Here is a 24215-nt window from a genome sequence, read left to right as displayed (position 1 = left end):
TCCTGTTAGACTCAGTCTTGTTAGTTTTAATTAAACTTTAAGAGCCCTCAACCTGTGAAGTGGTACCTCTGGATGCGAACGAGATCCGTTCCGGAGCCCCATTCGCATCCTGAAGCGAACGCAACCCGCGTGTGCGCGGGTCACGATTCGTCGCTTCCGCGCATGCGTGTGACGTCATTTTGAGCATCTGCACATGCGCGAGCGGCAAAACCCGGAAGTAACGCGCTCCGTTACTTCTGGATCACCTGAAAACACTCAACCTGAAGCACATTTAACCCGAGGTATGACTGTACAGCATAAACCTAGTTGAGAGTCCTGAATTGCAGGGGTTAGACTAGATGACCCTTAAGGTCCCTTCCAACTCTACAATTCTGTGATTCTGTACATTGTCAGAAAATGACTGGGGATTTGTGTAGTTATTCGTGGTACTTTACCGTGTAATGATTACGGGATAAAGTTTTTTGGAGGACAGCGAGTAATATGTAATGTAGGTCTATCCAAATGGCTAAATAAGACAGGAGTTCCTATCAGGAAAATTATGGAGCTCTCAAAAGTTTAAGTTTATAAAGACCAAGATCTCATTTCTTAAATGGTTTGCCACCTTGACAGATTCTCAAAGCGTGTTCACCATGCCTGAAGCAGATCTGAAGAGAGTTCTGTGGGTGCTGTCCCTTCCAGTTATTGCTCTGCTCTATTTGACGACACCTGACTGCAGAAGACAGTTTTGGAAGAACTGGTTCATGCTTACATTCTTCATGTCAGCAGTGTGGATTTCGGCATTTACCTACGTTCTTGTATGGATGGTAACAATAGTGGGTATGTATTGAATCCAGCAGTACAAGCCCTCCCTTGCATAATAAGTCAATTTGGCAGCAGTGTCTTAAAACAAGAATCCCGATTTTGGTGGTGCTTAAGATAAAAGTTGCTATGCATAGGATTTCAGGCTGGACTTCTTTAACAATTAATGCCTACATTAGGTCGATGTAAAAGTATGAATTTACTAGAGTTAAACCACATGCTTAGCCAGCTTGAATCAGCAGTGTTTTAGGAAATAAAAGCTAAGCCTAGCATTCTTTTTATTATTAAAAACATAGATTGTAAGTCCAACTACCTAAAAAAAATCAAGAGTTCACAGCCAACTAATGTAGATAAGCTGCACTAAAAATGGAATATTTCTGGCAGTTAGCCTTAGGGCACTGTTCATCCTTCTAGCCCAGTACTGTCTCCTCTGGCAGCAGCTCTCAAAGAGCTTCCACATCACCTGCTACCCAGTCCCTTAAACTGAAGATATGCCAGGGATTGAATCTGAGAACTGCTGGATGGAAAGCATCTGAGTCTTCCACTGAAATTATAGCCAGCCCCCCAGATGATTAGATTAACCTGCTTTAATATACCAAAATGGAGTCTTCCAAGGAATGAGCTAAAAAAACTCACCAGCAGCATTATACTAAACCTTTCCTATATTCTGTCTGCCACTGTTCCGTTGACATAATGGGGGGGAAACACATGGGAGTCATGTGTTGGGCAGTACACCTAGATTCATCCTCTAACTGTGCAGCAAAATTACAAAGTTGTAATTTATTTTCAGGCATTGGCAATGACGTTAAACTAAAGCCAACAATAGCAGCTTAGAAATTTGGATTCCAAACTATTACAGTGCCCTTTCATCCATTTCAGGAACTAAAGGCTTGAAGTTACTTTCCCAGCTGAACTTTCACAGCAATGCCATTTGGAAGTTTTTGAGTCAAGATTATCAGCAGACTTAATTTCCTCCCCCGCCCCCAGCCTGGAATTCATGTGTTTCTTTCAAGAGCAGATGATTAAGAAGGGTTAGTGGTTCATATGACTTCAAGAGCTCATGTGATAAAGATGCCAAAGGAAAAGAAGGGATTATACCAGTTGTAACAACTCCAAGAAACCTGCAATTAGAATAGTAAGCTATTCCATATTTGAAGGGAAACTTGACGCAGGCATGTTGATTAGTAGCAATATTTTCAGAACTAGAAATCTCTTAATGGTGACTTTTAAATGACAGAATAGCATAGCTTCTTTCAGCATATACCACCAAACTGTAGTATGTTAAATCTGTTCATACTCATCTAGAAATGTGGTAGCTGAAACACTAGTAAGACCCCCCCCCCCCACAATTCCATTCTTTGTCCATTAACAGAAAGCTAAAGTGTTCCTTCCTTTTGAATTTGCTTCCTACAGGGGAAACTTTGCACATTCCAGATACTGTAATGGGTCTTACATTACTAGCAGCAGGAACAAGCATACCAGATACAGTTGCAAGTGTGCTGGTGGCTAGGAAAGGTGAGTGGTTTTTCATACCCATAGCATTATGAAGCAATTTGCAGCAAGTGGAAAGGGGGGGGGGCGGTTCCCTTTGTTTAGTCTTATGCCGACAGAATGCACTAATGCTATACTGGCATGAAGAACTGGCAAACGTTTAGCACACAACATGGGAATGAATTGTTACTTTTATAAGTAGTACCAGGGTGTTTAGGGTCAAAGGAGAACTTCGGGGAGCTTGGATGGCTCCAGCAATACAAATTCTTAGCCGCCAACCTAAAATAGTTCAGGGCATATTAAAACTAGCAATTTCTGCAATCATGGTACGGTATAAAATACGGTATAATGCAGCAAAAAGCTTCCTTAAGATTGATAGACATAAATGTGTTTTATCTTGCAGGAAGAGGCGATATGGCGATGTCAAACATTGTAGGATCCAATGTATTTGATCTGTTGTGTTTGGGATTGCCGTGGTTTATAAGGACAGCCTTTGTAGACACAACAGCTCCTGCAGAAGTGAACAGCAGTGGTTTGACTTACACTGCCATTTCTCTTGTTTGTTCCATTGCTTTTATTTTTCTGGCTGTTCACTTGAATGGCTGGAAGCTAGACAAAAAATTGGGGGCAGTCTGTCTAGTGATGTACTTGGCCTTTGTAATATTATCAATCCTGTATGAACTTGGAGCCATAGGAAACAATCCTATCAGTATCTGTGGAGACTAGTTTGGCTAGGGTTGGGGTTTTTTTTTTTACAATGTAATCGAGGATAAGAAATAAACATACATAAAATATTGAAAGCACTAGTTTCTTCATTTAGTCAAATAAAAAACTCCAGCATTCCCTTTGAGCTCTAAAACTTATTTACAGAAATTCCACATCATGACATAAGAACCACTTAAAAGCTCAAGGCTATCAAGAATTAATGAGAGCATGTCATTTCAGAGAAAGGAGTAGCAGTGACTATAAATGCATGTAAAACAAACAGGGAGAAGGGGGAGTAAAAAAAGGGAAGACACATTCTTTACATTACAATTGTAACATAGGGAAATATGACACAAAACAAGTTCCACTATACAGTCTTTGTTAAACAGAGGAAATGGCTTGTTTTATTAAAAACAGTAGAACCATTCATTTAAACTGAATGACTAGAGACACTTAGCATGATTTTGGAGAGGTATTAAAACAGCCACAGCTCCCAGACTTCAAGAGAAGGTGTGGGTGTTCATACCACTGGACAAGTCAGGAAAGTTCTCTTTCAAAAACCAAAATGTAGTAAGAGTCAGTTAATGAACTCACAGTATATTAAACACTATACTGTTAAAGGCTGGTGGGTTTTAAAAGTTTTCTTTTTCCAACTTAAGTAAAGCATACAATGTTACTAAAAACGACTCACTAGGAGGAGACAAGGAGAGAAAAGCTAAACTGACAAAAAGGAATGTTCCCCAACATTTAATTATAAATTATGCAACGCGATCCAAACGTACGTCAATTTCTCTGCCACTGATTTTTATGCCGTTCATTATCCTACAGGCCTTTTCCGCCGATTCTGGTGAATCAAATCTGACAGTTCCACAGCCTTTTGATTTCCCATTCTCCATTTTTATTTCTGCAAACATTACATGACCTGGATAAACAAAGTTAAAAAGTCCAATTTAGTCTATGATGCACTGCTGGTGTTAGAAATCCCAGTCACCACAGATAACTTTAAAAAAATCTGAATTGCAATGTAATAAAAGCCAGCTCATGTCTCAGGTCTCCTATCGTAATGCTACCCATGCAAACAAGAGAAGCCATCTAGCAGCCTCCATTTTGCCACACTGAGTTTGTAAACTCGACACCCCCACAAATGCCACTGCATTCCAATTATCTGCCAACCTATCCTTCCTCCTCTACATTAGTTATATTTTCTTCCAACAGGTTTGGCAACGTCGGCTCTCTTCCCAAATTTCCTGTATTCCATACTTCTCCCCCCACCCCACCCCCTCAATGAAAACTGAATTGGTAAAGAGGGGGCACATTTTTAAGAACTTCGTCAGTAAGGAAAGGTTGAGAGATTGTTGATTCTCAGTATTTTAACATTTTAAACATCTAGATGAACCCAGGCAATTGGGGGCAACAGGCAGCTGATCTAAAACACTGGATAGGTTTTAAAATTGACCCTAAACTGTGCAATTCTACATTCAGACTCAGTTTATATAGTTTATAGTGGCTAAGGAAACCCAGCCAGATGGGTGGGGTATAAATAATAAAAATATTGTCATTATGGTTATGGTGGTGGTGATGATGATGAATCCCTTAAATAAAATTTAGTAACTTCAACGCTTCTTGCAGCATTTTCAGGTGGCCTAGCAGTCACTACTTGTTATGGGACTTTTTAATTTTAAAAAAGTATAGAAAAGCCTCAATTTCTTAAGCCACAAATACAACAGAGCACAGATGGGGGGAATCTTGCTTTTTGATGCTTTGAGGCATGAAAGGGAACACTCTGGCCCTCCAGATACTGAGGGGTTTCAGCTCTCATCAGCTCCAGCCACCAGAGCTAATGACCAGAGGTGGTTGAAAAGAGAACTTTCTTCATATCTGCAGGGCCACAGGTTCTCCATCCATGTTTCAAAAGGAGGGCAAGAAAAATACTTTTGCTGGTGCATTAAGCTAACATGAAATGCTGAGAATAAGATTAAGTGCACATTTTAAAAACTATACATTTTTGAGAATTCAAAAGCACAATTTGTGGATTATGACAAATATGTAACATTGCAGAAGTGTGCGGTCAAAGAAGGCAATTATAGCTTGAGAGTTCTACCAGGAGCCACAAAAGCTCCTTTCTCTTTGAACAGGTTGTCCATTTCATGAGCAAAGCAAGGATGAGTTTTCACAGAAAGGTAATAAAGATGGAGATTACATTCCCCTCAGAATTCAATGAGACTTAGATGACTTGGACCTCAAGTAAAAATCATTATTTGCTGCAAACACAAAGAAAGAAAGAAAGAAAGAAAGAAAGAAAGAAAGAAAGAAAGAAAGAAAGACACCCTTGCCACCCAGATCTATATAGGAATGCCAAGAACTAGCATTACTGCAACATTCTTGCATCCTTAAAAGGTAAAGGTAAAGGGACCCCTGACCGTTAGGCCCAGTCGCGGACGACTCTGGGGTTGCGCTGCTCATCTCGCTTTACTGGCCAAGGGAGCCAACATTTGTCCACAGACAGTTTTTCCGAGTCATGTGGCCAGCATGACCAAGCCGCTTCTGGTGAAACCAGGGCAGCACACGGAAATGCCGTTTACCTTCCCGCCAGAGTGGTATCTATTTATCTACTTGAACTTTGACATGCTTTCGAACTGCTAGGTAGGCAGGAGCTGGGACCAAGCAACGGGAGCTCACCCTATCGCGGGAATTCGAACCGCCGACCTTCTGATCAGCAAGCCTAGGCTCAGTGGTTTAGACCACAGCGCCACCCACATCCCTTAGTCTTAATATATTCTTAGCAGTTTCAAACTAAGGGAAATTCATATGGAAACCCAAACCATTGCTTGTTGTCATTTAACAAATCACAAATCGTGTGATTTGTGTGAGCTTCCATGAAAGGACAACTTTCCCCCTGAAACATACACTGTTTTAAGGTACCCACTCCATTCATGCTGAGCAGCAAGTGATATCCAACAACTCTGGCACAAGTGGTAGCCTCGCCCTACCATCTTTGTTGCGGCTAATCATCTTTGCCTTAGAGGCAACAACATTTGTGCCTAATACTTACCGCACTGGCTGAACTTTTCCTTAAGCTTCTGCCAGGTCAAGTCAAAAGGAAGCTGAAATGAAGATAAGCATATAGTAACGCAAGGAGAAAAAGCCAGAGAATAACGCTGCTAATTGGTTCAATTTATGTGCTTACATTTCTGACAAATATCTGGTTGCCCTTGGAGCCTACTCTGTCTCTCACACCACTTCCCATTGGGCCAGGCACAAATCCTCGATCCATATCGATATTTCTCTCTAGGCCAGTTCCCATGGTTGGCCCCATTCGATCAAAAGTGGAGTTCATCCGATCCATTCCCATGCCCATGCCCATTCCTCCGGTCATACTGTTCATACCACTTATTCCACTACCTGCAAACACACACAGAGAGAGATTTAGGAATCCAATAGTAATGTTTATAGCACAATAGTAAACAAAAGCTTGATAAGTTTCAAATTCATATATAAATAAGCTGGTTTGATGCAAGGGAAAATGCAGATGAGTTTCTATAAAGAAAGTCAAGTACGTTTCTGGTGCACTAGTTAACTTTGACATGCAATGGAATCCCATGAAAATATTCAGAGGAAATAGCACTTAAAGGGCTGAGGGCTGTTTTAACCAAATTCATTTGATCTCCATCTGAGGAAGCAAATGGACAATGATTTATTATGCTGGTAATAGCCAGCCAACTATAAAGAGACCAAACATTTATTTTTGTTTTTCTGCCATTGACCTACATTTTCCTAACTGAATTTAATAATTGCAGATTTTAAATGGTGCATACAGTATTTGGGTTATGAAAGTAGATGTAAACCCCTACTAATGTTTGTCTGTCTGAAAGAATGTTGACATGGCAGCTAGATTTTTCAGTTAGCCATTACTGATTTATGGCAGTATCAGCCCATGGGCATTCACTGCAATAAGCTCTATGTGGGGCTACCTTTGAAGGTGACCCAGAAACTACAATTAATCCAGAATGCAGCCGCTTGATTGGTGATTGGGAGCGGCCGTTGAGGCCATATAACACCGGTCCTGAAAGACCTACATTGGCTCCCAGTATGTTTCCGAGCACAATTCAAAGTTTTGGTGCTGACCTTTAAAACCCTAAACGACCTCGGTCCAGTAAACCTGAAGGAGCGCCTCCACCTCCATCATTCTGCCCGGACACTGAGGTCCGGCTCCGATGGCCTTCTGGCAGTTCCCTCACTGCGAGAAGTGAGGTTTCAGGGAACCAGGCAGAGGGCCTTCTCAGTAGTGGCACCCGCCCTGTGAAACACCCTCCCATCAGATGTCAAGGAAATAAACAACTATCTGACTTTTAGAAGACATCTGAAGGCAGCCCTGTTTAGGGAAGTTTTTAATGTTTGATATTTTATCATGGATGCCCCTGTTACAAAGTTGAATTCTACCCTTCCCAGCTTTTATGATGCCACGGCTACCCTGAAGGGTGGTTTGCACTGATATGCCTAAAGTAAGATCAGTGCATGCTAGTTTGCGAAAGTGACTGTGGGCTTATCAGGTCATGGCTGTCACTTACTTATTGTTTAAACAGGCACTTTGCTATTACCAGTCCCGTTAAGATCAGATGCTTTTTACATAAGCAAGCAGGATCCAGGTGAATTTTAAAATGCCAAGTTTTGGAGAATACTAAAAATTATTGTGTGTGTTTGATAAGACACTGACTACAGAGAAGGAACATAGCTCAATGGCAGCTTACGTATTTTCATGCAAAAAGTCCCAGGTTCAATCCCTAACATGTGACTTGGTTTAAGAGCAGTTTCCTATGCTCCTGTTATAGAAATTTATTAATCCAAACTGTGATTTTTCACAAAATAAGCATAATGGCTCTCACAAGCATGGAATTGTCAGTGTATTATTCCCTTATTAAATGTGACCAGATAAGAGAGCTAGACTTATATTCCATCACATATGCTGTTCACACTTAGAATGCAGAGGTGTTAGTCTTCTTAACATGCACCTTTCAGTTATTTTGTAGCCATGCATGACAACTCTATGAATCTCCCTTTTGCAGACAGATGTTAAACCACCTTGTAAGTCAAAACAGCTATCTGAAATTCTGCGATTGGTAGCTGTTGCTACAGGTTTTATTTAATACCAGATTCCAATACTTGCTATTATCTGCTGTTTCTTTGGAAATTTGCTTGTCTGCTATGCATTTGGACACCTCTTAAGATGTCATAACCAAATTCTGCATGGTTTCTGAGATCAAGGAGCAAGTTTTTGTCTGTGTTTGTATACAACTGGACACCTTTTTGAATCAGAACAGAAGAATGAGCATTTCAAAACTGCACTGATTTTTTGATTTCTTAGAATTCCTGGGCAACACCAGGTACAAGGCTGCTAGGGTTTATACAAATGACCCACTCGAGAAACTTAATCTTAAGAAAACACTAGACATCTTAATGAACTTCAGTTATAACTGCAGTCACATAAAACTGGAAGTTTTAAATCAATGGAGCAATTTTCTGGATCCATCTAGGCATAGCACTAACAAAAGATCCTTTCTATTATACATTAGAATTTATATTTGGTTGAAGCAGATCAACCTACTCATTCCAGATCCTACTGGGCCCATATTAGAAGCTCCCATTCCTCCTGCAAAACCACCAACCATTGCACCACCTAAACAAGGACAGAAAAAAGTCACATTATACATCTCCGTTTTACTTAAAAGCTAGGGAATTCTACCAAACTACCTTTTCATAACAAAATAATTTATTGATGGCAGTAATGCTCAACGGACATACAAAAGCTGAACAAGGGTAGCTACTAGACTATGAGAAAAAAGAACTTCACTACAATGTTCTCATTGAATTTTTTCAGAGAATGTAAATTTGTAAGGCCAGTAGAGCTACAATGCAGCAAGAAGTCTACAAGCATCTCTTAAAATTGAATGGTTATTTGAGAACTAATTTGGATTCCTGCTTTAAACTACTTCTATTCAATCTCAAAAAGCAGTATGTGAAAAGCACTTCACCCTGTCAATCTCCAGAAAGAAGACAACAGTACCTTTCATGGACATCTATCTCAGGCGGAAGGGAAAAGGGAGATTATGAGTATGAAGCAACATAGTGTTCACTTGTGAAAATGATTTGCTTGCTACATGCTTGATACCCAATTCCATGAAAAATGCAAATTTGCCAAGGGCCATACCCATCCTTCCAAACGAGTCTCCAAAGCCACGGTTCATTGCCATATCAGTTCGACCAAAGTCTCTATCAATATTTCCTCCCATTCCTCCACGGAACATTTCTGCAGGAAACACAGTAGACAGTATTTTCTTTTAGATTCCAGATACCGTATGTTTGCTTACAGACAGACCTTTGGGTACAAAGGATTCGCTTTGAATGGTACCATAAACAGCTAAGTGGAAAGATGCTTATTCAAGATACTGATTTCAAACAAATTCATTTAAAAATATAGGAACATGGGAAGCTGTGTTTCATGGACCATTGATCCATCTAACTTAGCATTGTCAACCCTGAATGGAAGAGGTTCTCCATAGTCTTTCCAAGTCAACATGCATTATAGCTTGACTGTACATGTTGGGTATACAGTCGAAGCAAGACTCATTTCCATTCCCCTATTACTACAAATGTGAGATTCAGAACTCTAGAAGAGTCACTATAATTTTTTTGTAGTAGATCCCTCTCACAGGATCAGTGAAGGATGCCAATATAATGCAGTCTCAAATGTTCTCCTCAAGAATCCCAGGAGCTGAGGTAGTTTTGGAGGCAGCAGCATGGCACCAAGAACTGGCAACAATGAGAGACTTCCCACCACCTCCACATTTCAGCTTCAAAAGAGAGATCTTCCTCAATATCAAAGCTGTGGAGAAGCTAAATTACCCCTCCTTGCCTGCTTAAATCTCATTAAGAAGCAGCCTCCTCCAATTTTAAAAAACTGCGTGTGAAATGCAAATTCCTGTTTTTAACATCACATCTACTTTGATTGTCTCTGTGCACAGGCACACAAATGTAGCAGATAAGCCCTTCAGGGTGTATGTTTTTTAATACAGTACTCAACAAAAACAAACAAATACAAAACAAAATAAATATATTTGTACATGGCCACCAGGGTCCCTTATGGAAAAACTGGGGATACTGGCATAAAGCTAGTAAGAGTAACAGAAAATAGAGAGAGAATATTTACATCAACATTATGAGAGATCATTGGATAAGAATACCTCAGTCCATTTCCAATTATAAGTTCTTGTCAAATTCATTGTTTATTACTCATTACTCCAAATGTGTGTGCATAGTCTAATATGGGACAGGGCTCTCTTTCATTTGTGTGAAAAAGCAAGTTACACAACACTAGGTCAACTGTATGCCACTGTTAAGAAAGGGTCCTTTGGGCTGAGCCAGCCAAAGTGTTACCAAGTCCTTAGATTAATGTAAATAATGTCATCAAAAATAGGTGACAAAACTTTGGGGGTTGACAATATTGTGTCCACTAATTATGATCATTTTCTTAATGACTTTATCCCAGAATGAGGATATCAAGGGGCATTACCACCATAAATACACCTGGGCTTGCACACTCCCCAGCAATTAAAACCTTTCGCTTTTATGCAACAGTTAACTTGAGCTTTTTATAGAAGCTCTGGTCAAGAACATTAAATATGGTATTTTATCAAGTTAACAAATTCTTAATTTTTGTTTAATTTGTATTACACTCAGAGGATTTAAATCACCTTTTAGAAAGGTGGTATGCTGCAAGCAAGCAAGCAAATTGAAGCCTTTGGTTAAACTCAACAATCAGGCATCCCTGCTGAAAGTTTGCTTGTAATACATTAACTCCAATGAAAATAAATTTGATAAACACATCCAGGAGAATATTCCCACACTCTAGTTTTCAGATGGGGGTGGGAAAGCACACTGCTTCACAGCTGATAGTTGAAGTTTATGTTTTACGGAAGCCTTTTTAAAACTAAATGTACATTTCCACATCATTGATCTTAAGCTCTTAAATCAAAGATTGTAGCTTTAAAATGATTGGGCTACAACTGCAAACACAGAGTAATTTTAAAAAACTGGTTAATTTACCTCCCATACCTGTTGCCATGCCCCCCATGCCTGTTCCGATGCCACCAGTCATTCCGCTGCCAATATTTCCTCGGAAATCATCCACACTGCCCATTCCTAGAAATAGATTTTATTTTTTAGTTTTACAATACTTCTAGATACACTGGAACAGCTGTACATTTTAAGAGCAAATAGTCACCTACCTCCCATTCGGTTGACTCCGCCAAATCCTCCCATGTTTGCCATCCCTTTCATGCCACCAAATCCGCCAACACCTGAACCGTAAGCGAAGAGCATTTTACTAAATTCATAAATTTTGTATAGCAACAAAGTAACTGGGGAATGTGCCTACCTCCGCCCATTCTGTTCATTCCTCCAAAGCCTGGACCATCCACTCCCATTCCTTCAAATAAACAGATTTACAGGTGAGCTATTAAGTATATCTTTATGCCACTCTACCCTTCAGCTGAATAGCTCCCAGCGAGGTTCACAATAAAATCAATGCAATATAGCAACAAAATATATCATAACCTAGTGAGGAATCATACCAGCAGTTAAAAATAGGATAAGATGTAAGAACTTAAAAAAAAAAAAATTTGGAAGAACCAAACAAGAAAAGCTTGGTGCTGAACAGGCACTTTAAAAGGTACATATAATGAAAAAAAAACGATTAAAATTTAAGTATGAGTCACAATACATTTAAAGACTTCTATGGTACTTCGGGAAATGTCTCCCTCACTCCAAGGCAAGAAAACATTGAGAAGAGGAAAGAAAGCATACTGACCTCCAGGAGCCACACTTCCCATTCCACCACCACCCATGCTCAGTTGGGTTGCACTTATGGGCTGTCCGCCAGGTCCAAGTCCCATTCCAATTCCTCCAAGACCACCTTTGAAAGCAAAGATCACTCCATAAGGTTCTCAGTATTTCTAAACAGTTGAAGGCAGGGGCAATTCTACTAGGCTTCAAAATGATACCTATGTCTATATTAACAGGCATACTCACGAGGTAGCTGTGGTGTTTTGCTGTCTGCTACACGGAAATCATCGTGAGGAATTGATTTGTCATCCTAACAACAGACAAAGACTTTTAGAACATTGTAGCGGTTTGTCTCAGCTACCATGGGCAAAGCAAATGAACAACTCACCATTTTTACATGCATGGGTCTATCAAACAGAAACTGTCCATTGAACATAGCTGGACATAAAGTCAAGGAACCTTACATCCGCCAATAATATGTTAAGCTACACAGGTGATCTTACAAACACACTTGCACTCTAGACTGTCATCCAATAGCTTCATCTTAGGGGTCTTGTCAATTAAATTTGCAATTATATGCGTGCATATAAAATCGTGGTCCGAATTCATTACAGCAAGCACAATTTAGAAGAAATCTGATTTGAAATGCCATAAAGATTATGACTACTGACTGTGGCTTTGATAAATAATTTCTTTAAAATCTGATATATGAGTTAGACCGGACCACTTTTTAAATCTGTAAAATCAACTAAACAGTACAATCCTACTATATACTATTCATGTACTTTTCTGAATAGCTGTCTTATCTCCTATTGTACTAAAGTATTCAACTTGCACCCCACTATTCAAATACAGTGGGGGCAGTGAGATGCGAGCAGAATCCTTAGCTCCCTTTTTTTTCAAGACTATCAGGTTTTGGGGTGGAGGGGAGATTATATAGCTAAAACCATAGAGAATCAAGAGGTGGGGGGCACTTGTGAATTTAATTAATGGCCCTCCTATCTCTCCCCCAATAATATGAGCACTGTTGCACTTAAACCTCAAACACTTACTAAGGAATTAGTTACCTAAAAGTAATAGCAAAATGGGAAAAGATTGTCCTTAAAGCACATCATTGCTTGTAAGTCACAATTAACAATGGTTTAAGTAGTTCTCTATTGCCAGACCAGTATTTTTCAATAAAACAAGTGTGAAATAATTCTGCATGTAAACAATGCTCTGTGGACTGAACAAGTCAGTCACACTGATTTTCCATATAGTCTAACTGTGCTTGCCACACTGATTTTCCATATAGTCTAACTGTGCTTGCCAAATTCTTCAGTTAGGTTTTAAGTTCTAGGGTGCATCAGCTGCCACCATAAAATAGGGTATATTTTGTATTTCATTGGTGATAAGCATCATTCTCAGAATCTCTAATGCCATAAGCCACTTTGTTCCACTAGAGGAAGATGAATTTGGGCTTCAAGTTCTCCCCTTAACATTATCATTCTCCCCATTCTATGTTATCCCTACTCCAATGTAACCATGGTGTTATAGTCAATCTCCTTATATACTAGCAGTAATACAGTTAGTATATCAAGGGGAAATGTACATGATCAAATATACTACAAACAGAAAAGTTATCAATTGCTTTGTTGATGAGCTCACCTATATTCACACAAACATACAAGTCAAATATAATGCAGACAGAAAACAATGCATTCCTATTTAACCCACACTTGACAACATACTCCTTTAATCAGGCCCAGTCACTCCCCAACTCTTGTCAGGATACATATTGCCTGAACAGCTTCGATTGGCTGCTCAAAAGTCACCGTTCCCATTCCTCGACTCTTTCCATCTTTGTCTTCTTTAATATCTGCACGTTTTACAGTCCCAGCAATGCTGAACACTTCCTTTAATTTCTTCCAGCCAACTTTGAAGTCAAGCTTAAAAAGAAAGTTTCCATGAAACAAACAAACAAACAAACACAATTTTGTCTTATGAAACAGGATTTTTGTTTTAGCACAGGGGCAAACTCTACACATAGCTTAAGTATAGCAAAAAAATATATCCTGTAGTGGTGACAGATACATGGAAGATTGCCAACACTGAAGCATTAGTTATCAGAGATGCAAATAAATCTTTGGTCACATCCATGTTCTTTCCTTTCATTTTTTCAACTTGTTGATGAACAACTTAGTTCTGATGAAAAGTAACAACTCAGCTAAAAGCTATCAAAAGGAATGTAGTACACTGAGCACATAATCCAACAGTATCTAGTTGGGGAAGAGTAAACAAAAAACCATGTACTGATTTTAAAACCAGTTACTTTGAGAGAAAACTATTTATATGCATACTCAGCTCACAGAACAGGTTTATTAAAATGGGTTTCAAGAATTGCAGAGCAGCATAAAAATTTAAGTTGGAGGTCCTAATATAGCTTTCTCCAACGTGGTGGCTTCCAGATGTTTTGAATTACAACTTGATGGAGCTGATGCGAGCTGTAGTCCAAAATACCTGGAGGGCACCAAGTTGGGGAAAATATTTATATTGCAGTTTAGATACACGAAACCACCCTCGCATAAGATGCAACCGTGTTTAAAGCCCTGTTAAAATAGACATGAATACTATTGGCTAAGAAAAATCACTTGTGCTGTGCCAAGTAAACTTGATGTTTTGCTCCAAAATGAAGCAATGCACAGCCAGTATGTATTTATACTTACATTGGCAACAAAAATGGTGGACCCAAGCCTGCCAGCCTGCAGATTGCTAATAATCTCGGGAGGAATGTTTGGATTATTAATAATAGAAGGTGGCAAATTCATCAAGCCGGGTGATATTTCTGGGCCATGTCCTCCCGTGTAGGGTCCACTCCCACGCTGCAATGCCCTGCGAGCATGCTCACCGTCCGGATCCTACAACAAATTTAGTAATAGAATATACATCTGTTAATCCCAAATCACAGGTAACAGTACTTTCTTTCAGAAATTTCACAGTATCACAACAGAGCGGTTAGCATCCTTATCAGCGGCGGCAGAAGGAATAAATACTTCATGTGCATGGAGACCTAGCTCCCTCACCTCTAGAGGTGGTCCTTTCAGATGAGGGTTGAGACAAGTGTGCACTGCCACTTCATATGCTGTTACCTAGCCTATGGACAAGTAGAAATCTGTCAGCCTAACATGTTCTTTCAAAAACCAAATTCAATTATCTTGGTGCTCTCTGTTAATATCAAACGTAGAAAACATAACTCTCTGACATCATGGTTCCGACTGGAACACTCATAAAGGCAAATGAAAATGCTGGCACATTTTATTCCTCCCTTATCGCTCCCACAGCAAGGCAATCTGAACATGATACACATCAGAGCCACACAGCAAATTCCCCAGACTTAAAGGTGATTGTTCATCCAACTACAGATCTAATCTTGTAGGGGAAAAGGCATATTTTAAGACTCAAGAATATCAGTAGGATGTAGATCCCCAACCTAAGCAACTCATGTCAGTATAGCAGTCTTATCTGAAGTTTTAATTATACAAGTGCCTCAACAGTTCCCTAGACAAGCAGTCTGAGGCTGCAGCATATCTAATCCATTTAAAAGCTACAGGTAATGGAAACAAGGAGTAGGAATTGAATGTATTTGTCATTCTGAGAGAAAATTGGCATTTTTTATATCATTGGTTGCTTGGAAATGAAGTATGATTCTTGTTACTGTGTGGAAGTATCTGTGAGGGCATTTAATAACTCTACACAGTTTGTTCTGCTATTTTAAAAGAATTCCAAAACTCTTTCAATACTCTGCATCAAAGCTGCAAAAACTACAAGCATACCTCTTTTATGTTCAATGGTCTTCCATTTAGGTCATATTTATTCATAGTTTCCAGTGCCTTCTTTACAAATTCTTCATCTTTGAATTCAACAACACTGGATGAAACAAAATAATGATGTTTTGGTTTGTGTGATGAACTTTTAAAATTGTTATTAAAATACATTAAAAAACTAGGGGAAAGCAAAGGAGAAAACACAAAGGAGCACTTACCCACAACCCTATAGCCATGTGAAGATTTGCCAACATGGAAGAAGGAAAAAATAAAGTTGATTTAGTAAATGCAGTTGCAATGAAGTATTTTAACATTTCAGACAAACTGAACAAAAATAGACATGCTGAATGAAGGATGTAGTTTTGGAGTGGGAAGAGCAACATTAAGCTAGTTATTTCTCCTACCACCTTGCATAGACATTACAAAGTTTATTTATTTAACATTAGTTATATAGACACAGATGGTCAGTTTTTTAAAACTCTGACTTTTTTTTTAGCCAAACCAGAAATAGAATGTGAAAATGATATACAAATTCCCATGGCCAACTAAAGGAAAAAACTGAGCAGGATAACCAAAAGTGGATGATTATCTTAAAGTGCAATACTCAGGTTTTCCAGAAAAATGACTGCAATTATATTACTTAACAACTGCTAGTATCTTTTCCATATTTCAATTTTAAGGAGAAGCAGTTTGGTTGCTTTTTTTTCAGCACTACTATGCAATAAAAATAAAGCAACCAGTTTAGGTCTATTTTTGTTTTATTTTTTGAAACATTCCCACAGGCCGAACAAAAAAAGCATTTAAATAAAATTTTCAAAGGGAAAAAACCAGACACCCAACAGGTTTAATTGCTTACGTTCGAGTCAAACCTGCATTCTCTTGTTCACACAGCAGGCTCAGACTTACTATAGTTTGAACGTTTGACCTTTTTAAGAAGACAGACACAAAGCAGCTTTTAACATTCTTTGCACTGAACTGCCTCCCTCATTGCTGGCAATCCGCTGCCTAACAACCAACTCCTTCCATTCCATTTTTAAAAAGACCTAGACAAGTTCAATAATCCAGAAGAAGTCCTGCAATCTTTTGGGCTCATCAAAACATATGTTTATACTCAAGCCTCAGATTAGAATGCTACACTTAATTTATCATTTCAGTGATATTTTTTCCAATGCTCAACTTAAAACACATCTGAACACACCAAAAATCCTAACGAGAGCTGCTGTTTTAAATGAATTAGGTAAATGCCATTTATTTAGACACATATTAAAAGAGCTTTCCCCTTGCATCCAACTACACCAGTTTATATGGAAGTTGACAAAGCTGTATCTGATACAGAAACCTCAGTCTGTAATAACATCAGTGGAAAAAAATGAAACTTACTTTCCAATTACTGGTACAAGTATTAAACAAAAGTAAAACTGCTGAGCAACTTTAAACCTCTAGCAGATGATTGCCCACGGCACTTACCCTTGATTTTCCTTCTGCATCCTTAAACAGCTCCACGTATGTAACCTCACCAACTACATAAGACATACAAAGGGAAAATACCAAGAGACAATGCATTTAAACACCAATGTCTTGCTTTGCTGTGTCCCTGTGCACAACTCTACGAAGAAGCACCTATTATTCACCAACAATCAAAACCAGACCAACATACCTCCTGTCAAGGTCTATATAATTTAGCTAATTTTCAGGAATATGCAACAGCCACATTCTCAAAAGCTAAAGAAAAACAACTATATTTAACCTAATTCATACTACAGATCATATTTTGGCCAGTATGATATAGTTGGTGAACAAGTTCAGATATACAAATAGTCCCTTCACCTCTCAATTAAGGACATCAACAATAACACTTTCAGTGACATTTGTCATCCTGCTAACAACAGCTGTTTTAAGGTGACTTTCTACCTGAATAGCTTCAAATAGTAAAGAGGTTGCCTTCAAGAGAATAACCAATTTACAAAAGTCAAAAAATTTCACAGCAAGCCACACACTTTCTAAGGTTTCATTGCATAAACCAAATCATATAAGTCACGTCACCTTACAACAGATACACCTAGCACAGTTAAAGGTTTGTTTTATTTATTTATTTTTAAGGCCTAGAAACCGAATGTTCTTTGCATGATTTTGAAGCAATCATTTTTTCCAGTTAATTCAAAACCAACTTTTGACAGTTCATGAATTGGGATTTCTTCCACCCCAGACATGCCCATGGCAAGAAGTTTGGGGCATTCAAAAAAACTACAACTGTAGTAACAAACGTGATATAGAGCTCCAGACAGACAAGTCATGGCAGAAGTGACAATGCAGACAGAGAATTCTACAGCCAGATTCCACCAAGAAAAATACAGAAACATCTTTTGAAGGACATCTTTTCATTCATACTTTAAAAGCACACTAAATTTTGCTTGTATTCAGAACTACACCTAGACATAACGCAGTCCCTTTAAAGGTTCATGAGGGCATGCATATTCTCTAGGCTACCTACTATCGTACAAGAATGGAAGGAGACTGTGGATACTTCATTTGTTTACTGATACTATCCTGCAATGCAAATGTCTCCAGTGAAAGAGGGGGGAAAGTAGACATAACAAGCAGAAGTTGAAAAGGACAAACCAAAACTGTGTGTTTCACAGTATTCCAGATATGTGAGTTTGTCTCATTCCTGTGAGAAGCCAGCTGCAAGGAGCAAGTTACCTTTCTCTCTCATAAGATCTTTAATAGACTGCCATTTCATATCATATGGGATGTTGCTAATGAATACTCTGTTACGGTTAAGGGTCTTCTTTTCTCCAGTGCCTGCACCCTTCTCCTTTGTGTAAGGATGGAATCTATTCCTGTGTCCAAGAGACGGGATTGCCTTAGGCTTTGAAGTATACTTTGATTTCACAGGTGGTCTCTCATCCTTTCCCGTTTCATCATTTTCCCTGCATGCGAGGAAGGAAAAAAAAAAAGAATATTAGTTTGCTTTTAAGTATATAATCCTATCAAGCCTTTATGACAAAATGTAAAGCCCAAAGTAGCACCTATCACAGGGACAAATGACACATATTCAGGGTAATACCTTCACACCTGTGTGCATATGTTTTAAAACAGCAGGCATGGGAGTGGACCCAGAATTGGAACTGTAGTATGAGTGGGAAGGGGGAGGGACTAAGTCCCCCCATGAAAAAAGATTATATTTATGCCAAAAACAGCTTCCCAGGAAGGATTTTGGTAAGACCCTGCACAGGAAAGAAAGGGTTAACTCCTCATCCAGCTGTGCTTTGGTCCCAATCTGGATTGGGGATCCCTGCGGCTATTTAAAAACCAAATAAATCTGCATGTGCAAATGCAAAGATGCATGTAGCATCACACGAAGCCCATGATCCTCTCCTTTTTGGCTTGCATCTCTGTCCAGTTTCCATGACTAGAGAGACTGATTAAATGAAAGCAATAATTTTCATCTAGGTCCTAATGCATTCAGAGTGTTACACTTTTCCCTCGCTAAGTGACAATGTTAGCAACTGCACACTGGTCACTCAACCATATCTTTACTTTCATTTCCAGTAGGATTAAACCAGCAGTTCCTTCTACAAGCTAGAATACACAAGTGAGACAATATACGACCACCACAGTCAGTCAAAAGTTACTCGGGTTTCTTATGAAGGGAACTGTTTCAGTTTTGCCACGCTTAAGAGGATCAGAATGCCCGAAGACAGCAACACTTGTTTACAAAGCAGGAACTTTCTTTAGCATACAATGCAGCAACAGAAATCTCTGCTGGTGTACAGGTTGTGCATGCCCAAACTGACATGCATGAAGAACATATTTTTTACATTGCCCTGTCAACATATGTGGTCTTCTAGTAACATCAGTCAGCATCAACACTTATTTGCCAGTTTGATAATTCTCTGCTTAGGGACTATGCATGTGCCCAGGCAATGTAATGAAGACTTAGGCTGGTCATGTTTCTGACCACTAAACTGGCTGCCATAGGTGGCAATGAATTTCATCTAGAAAAGTGAGCAGACTGCCAGAAGAGACAAAAACTTCAAGCTGCTTCCAGCAGCCCACTGCCCTTCTCCTCACCCATCACAGAAAGGAAGCAGGCTCCATGGAGAAAGATATCCGACCTTGGGCGGCTTCCTGTGTTTCCATGCTAGCTGTGGAGGAGGGCAAAACCCCTCATGTGTGTCAAGCACAGAAACCAAAATAATACATCCATGTCTGATACATCATTAGACCAAAGGACCATTTAGTGTGGCATCCTGTTCATAGTCCACAAGCAGGACATGAGCACGGAGTGAAGGAATGCTCCTTCTTTCCATCACCATGCTGCTCAGTTTCCTAGCTAGGTGTACAGAATACAGTGGTGCCTCGCAAGACGAAAAGAATCCGTTCTGTGATTCTCTTCGTCTAGCGGTTTTTTCATCTTGCGAAGCAAGCCCATTGACGGATTAGCGGATTAGCGCTATTAGCGGCTTTTAGCGGCTTAGCGGATAAGCAGATAAGCGGCTTAGCAGCTTAGAAAAAGGGGGGGAAAGGGGGGAAAAGCCGCAGGAACTTGCAAGACATTTTCGTCTTGCAAAGCAAGCCCATAGGAGATTCGTTTTGCGAAGCACCTCCAAAACGGAAAACTCTTTCGTCTAGCGAGTTTTCCGTCTTGCGAGGCATTCGTCTTGCGGGGCACCACTGTATGTGCCTAACAAGGAAACCAAGCAGTTTAGTGGTGGAGGCAGGGACTGCTCTATGCTCCCTGTGCCAACCCACCACATTTATATTTAGCCTGCTTTTCAGTTGTAGAGGGGACTGGCAAAGGGGGGACAGGGTGCTCCATCTGCCAGTCCCTCTAAGGAGGAAAAACCAGGCTAGTGAAAATGTTTGTGAGCTTGTAACTTCTGGTACTAATGTACAAGGTCGAATTGCACACACAGCCTGAGCAGTGTACACACACAGCCTGAGCAGTGTACAAAACACCTGGAAATCACTTTCTCCAACATCTTTTGAAAATGATCCATATTAACAGGGGGATCACATAGCCCCATATCCACGCTGTCAATTTGTACACTTTTTCCACCTGAAAGTGCACAATCACAAGTCTGTACACTCTAACCCACACAAAGGCCAATTGCTCACAGGAGAATATTTCTAAATAACAACAAAGAATTGATAAGGGAACCACACAATTTGGACAGGTCTGTGCCTGACCAAGCTAGGAAAAATCCAGAGGAATTTAAGCACTAGGACTAAAATAACTGCAATTGTTACCTAATGGTCAATTAGGACCAACTTTGAAAGTTCTTAGGTAATCCAACAAAGGTGCTGAACACTAAACAAACGTTATAAAGCTGAACAAACGTTATAAAGGGGGGGGGGATTCTGAAACGGTAATATTTGAGGTCAAGTACAACTACAACTTCCCTACCAAAATCAATTCCTAAGCAAAGTGCAATTGGAAAAGCTTCACAAATCAATCAATCATCAAGAAAGGGACCAATTCACAGATTTTACAGGAAATTCATAGGATTACATGTGGTATTATTAGAATAACTGAATAAAACACAGGGGGTTTCCCACAGAAACTGGAGATATAGCCATTCCTCTAGATAGTCTTCTTTTCAATAAGAACTCCACCGCCATCATTGATAGATGAAAAAAGAATGGCACCGGCCACCAAATGAATTGAGCCCAGGGCTTGTCATAATTTTTTTAAAAAATAATTTCACATTATTGTTCAATGGAATAAAAATATTAACCTAAAAGGTCTCATTTTTTAAACTTCTGCAATGTTGACTAATGCTGAATATGATGGATTAAAAAACTGAACAGGTCAAACAATAAATATGAACTAGGAATAGAAAAATTATTTCACTGGGATCCTAATATTACTTCCAATCAATTATAAAATTAACAAAGAATTGGGATAACGCAATGATACAAAGATATGCGTATCTTTCTTTTAAAAAGGCTTCACCCAGTATTGCCACTTTTAATGTTGTCAAACGCAAGTTCAGACAATAAAAAGATATACCATAGCTACTAAAAGGCTGGCCATAAAGTTTCTATTCTAAACAGTTTTACTATTCAATTATGTGATCTTCAAATACTACACACCATACACTATAAATGAAAAAGACATATACAAAACCCGATTTGATGATTTGATGAAAACCAAAAACATTTGACCTGAATGTTCCCTGCCTTGCAGTACCCTTACTTGAGAGATTATATGACCAGATGAGCAGTTCTTTAAAAGCCTGGAAAGGTATACTGTATTCTGTGAACCCATCATTCCAGGAGAAGTTAAAAGTGGAAAAAGTTTGCTGCTATTAAGAAAGCAAATATGACACCTATAAACATTGAAGAAATAACTTAACTTGATTCATTTTTCAACAGAGAAACCGAACAGGTGACTTGACTGAAGTCCAAGCATTCCTTTACAGCAACCAGTTATAGAGTGGCTAAGAAGAAATGTAGTAAGACCCCCCTGCGGCTTCTCACTAATGGTCCATCTGGTCTAGAACTGTGTTTCCAAAAGTGGCCAGCTCCTGGAAGCTTGAAAGCAGCACATGAACGCTCTTCACTGCTATTTCTCCCCACCATCTAGTACAGGCATAGGCAAACTCGGCCCTCCAGATGTTTTGGGACTGCAATTCCCATCATCCCTGACCACTGGTCCTTTTAGCTAGGGGTGATGGGAGTTGTAGTCCCAAAACATCTGGAGGGCTGAGTTTGCCTATGCCTGATCTAGTATTTGCCATACTGGGAAGTTCTATTCAGCTATCATGATCAACAGCTTTAAGTAGACCTATCCTCAATTAATGCAGCTAGGGACCACCAATGCATCTTGTGGTAGTGAATTCCATACAGTAATTATATATGTGAAAAGGCTCTCCTGTCTGTGTGGAATTTATTTCCTATCTATTACAATGAGCAACTACAGTGAGTGTGGGGCCACATTCTCCATGCTCTTCGTAATCACCAAAGGAAGAGAGTGGAAATGTCACAAAGTATGCACACAAAAACCACAAATTCTATTTATTTATAATAATCCAGCAAACTAGAGGTTTCTTAACTTAACCCTAGGGATATTAGGACCTTGGAAGAGAAGGGTTTCAAACTTTATAAGCTGGAAAATGTGAGATTAAAGTTTCTTTTAAAACAAAACTTCTCCTGCTTTGGAACAGACAGACCTAGCAGTTCTCAAGCAGGACCTTTTAACTCACCAAGTAGTAACAAGAACACACACTGACAGACTAGTGTTATCACCAATTGCTCTTGTTGTGAATGGTTACTGTGCTTATCTTGTGCATACATGTTGCAGCTTTGCATAGCAATGTCACAGACTGTATCCTCTTGCATTTGGTGGACACTGGCCTTGTTTGTTGCGTATCTTGACAACCTGGAATAACAAACGTGGGTCCTAGTCCACAAAAGGCCTCTGCCACAAAACAAGCTGCCCATCTCAAAGGTGCAAAGGGACTCCTTGCTGTAAACCAACTGGGGGTGCAAAGGACACACTGTACCTGTTGACTCAGAACTAAGCCCTATGAAGTGGAAAACAGGGCTTCGTCCAAGGTAAAGTGTGTGCAGGGTTACACCCCATTCCCACACGGTTCTGCCCTTCATGAATCTTCTCGATCCATTTCTTCATCTTTCATGACTCCGACTTATTCTTTATCACTACAATCGTGTTGTTTTTGTTTTCCTTTTCCTTTTATGGTCTTTCATTTGTGCAGCCGCCATCGCATCATGTGGCAGCTTATACCCTGAGCCAATCTAATAATAACTGCTCCATCATCATCATCCTCATCTCTGTTCCTGCTTAAGAAACACAACGACGGCCTACCGTGCGCCTCCCTTGCCTTTCTTCCATCCCAGAGTCGTAGGCAGCCCAGCCAGCCTCTGTCCCTCCCACTCACACACATAACACACCCATCAAGCGGCCCCTCTCCAAACAATGCCGGGTATGCTTACTAACGAGGGGAACCCGAAGCCTCAACCCCGCCATGGCGCAGGGACCACTCCCCCCCCCCAAAAAAAACAAAACCCGCCTGGCGCGAGGCCTGCGCGGCCCCCCGAATCCCCGCGCTCAGGTAACGGGTCCGGGCGGGCTGCCCACGCCCCCCTCCCGGCCTGGCCCGCCGCCCCGCCCCGTTTCTCCCTCACAGACACACACATTTTGACGCCATTGGCGCCGTCGCCGCTCTCCGGCCTGGCGGCTCCGCCCGCCTCTCCATCCTGCTGCCGCTCGTGGTCGTTGGCGGCCGTCTCTTCGGCTTCTCCCAGCGGCGCCGACCCTTCGAACTTGTCGTTCTCCGCCATTTCCCCGCCGGGTTTGAAAAGGCCCTCCGCCTCCTCCTCCTCGCGAGCGAGCCGGCGAGCGCGCGCCTCGGCCTCCACTTGCTGGATCCCGCTCTCTTTCTCTCTCTCTCTCTCCTCAGTCTCCGCACCGGCTTCCCCCAGGCTCTCGCGAGAACTCCGAGAGCGCGGCGGTGCCTTTCTGCCTGCCGACCGGCAACTTCCCGGTTGCCATAGCGACAGCGGCGGCGGCCTAGGCCTTTTGCCGGCGGCCTGCATGCTTACATTTTTTTT

At 40.3% G+C, this 24215-nt stretch overlaps 3 protein-coding genes across 3 annotated transcripts in view; 1 reads left to right on the top strand and 2 right to left on the bottom strand.

The window, feature by feature from the left end:
- SLC24A5 (solute carrier family 24 member 5) overlaps positions 1-3089 on the top strand; it is an 11183-nt gene extending 8094 nt beyond the window's left edge. Inside the window, exons 7-9 of the mRNA XM_083475860.1 lie at positions 610-816; positions 2212-2313; positions 2693-3089. Coding sequence (XP_083331986.1) covers positions 610-816; positions 2212-2313; positions 2693-3015 — 632 coding nt within the window. The 3' untranslated portion in view covers positions 3016-3089. The remainder of the gene's footprint in view (positions 1-609; positions 817-2211; positions 2314-2692) is intronic.
- The window catches only part of LOC310693470 (NAD(P) transhydrogenase, mitochondrial-like), a 963907-nt gene that overhangs the window by 64090 nt on the left and 875602 nt on the right, over positions 1-24215 (bottom strand). The gene's annotated exons all lie outside the window — the stretch shown is intronic.
- On the bottom strand, positions 3084-24215 carry MYEF2 (myelin expression factor 2). The gene is made up of 18 exons (XM_083476071.1): positions 23800-24215; positions 18336-18565; positions 17103-17155; positions 15854-15861; positions 15645-15738; positions 14538-14729; positions 13607-13760; positions 12221-12270; positions 12079-12142; positions 11858-11962; positions 11426-11476; positions 11277-11348; positions 11095-11190; positions 9200-9298; positions 8597-8668; positions 6182-6396; positions 6047-6098; positions 3084-3916 (listed from the first exon to the last, which is right to left on the bottom strand). The coding sequence occupies exons 1-18, from the start codon at positions 24198-24200 to the stop codon at positions 3753-3755; spliced, it is 2172 nt and encodes a 723-aa protein (XP_083332197.1). The 5' UTR covers positions 24201-24215; the 3' UTR covers positions 3084-3752.

This window comes from Podarcis liolepis, assembly GCF_965112155.1.
Source record: "Podarcis liolepis genome assembly, chromosome: 14".
Taxonomy (NCBI): domain Eukaryota; kingdom Metazoa; phylum Chordata; class Lepidosauria; order Squamata; family Lacertidae; genus Podarcis; species Podarcis liolepis.
Note: the sequence above shows the minus strand (reverse complement) of the source record. Positions and strands in the feature narration are given on the sequence as shown.

Coding starts and splice junctions, on each gene's coding strand:
- MYEF2 (XM_083476071.1), bottom strand. CDS start 24,200: ATGCAGGCCGCCGGCAAAAGGCCTAGGCCGCCGCCGCTGTCGCTATGG. Junction 11,963..12,078: donor CAAAACACCACAGCTACCTC/GTGAGTATGCCT, acceptor TTGCTTTCAAAG/GTGGTCTTGGAGGAATTGGA. Junction 8,669..9,199: donor AGACTCGTTTGGAAGGATGG/GTATGGCCCTTG, acceptor GTCCTTGTTTAG/GTGGTGCAATGGTTGGTGGT.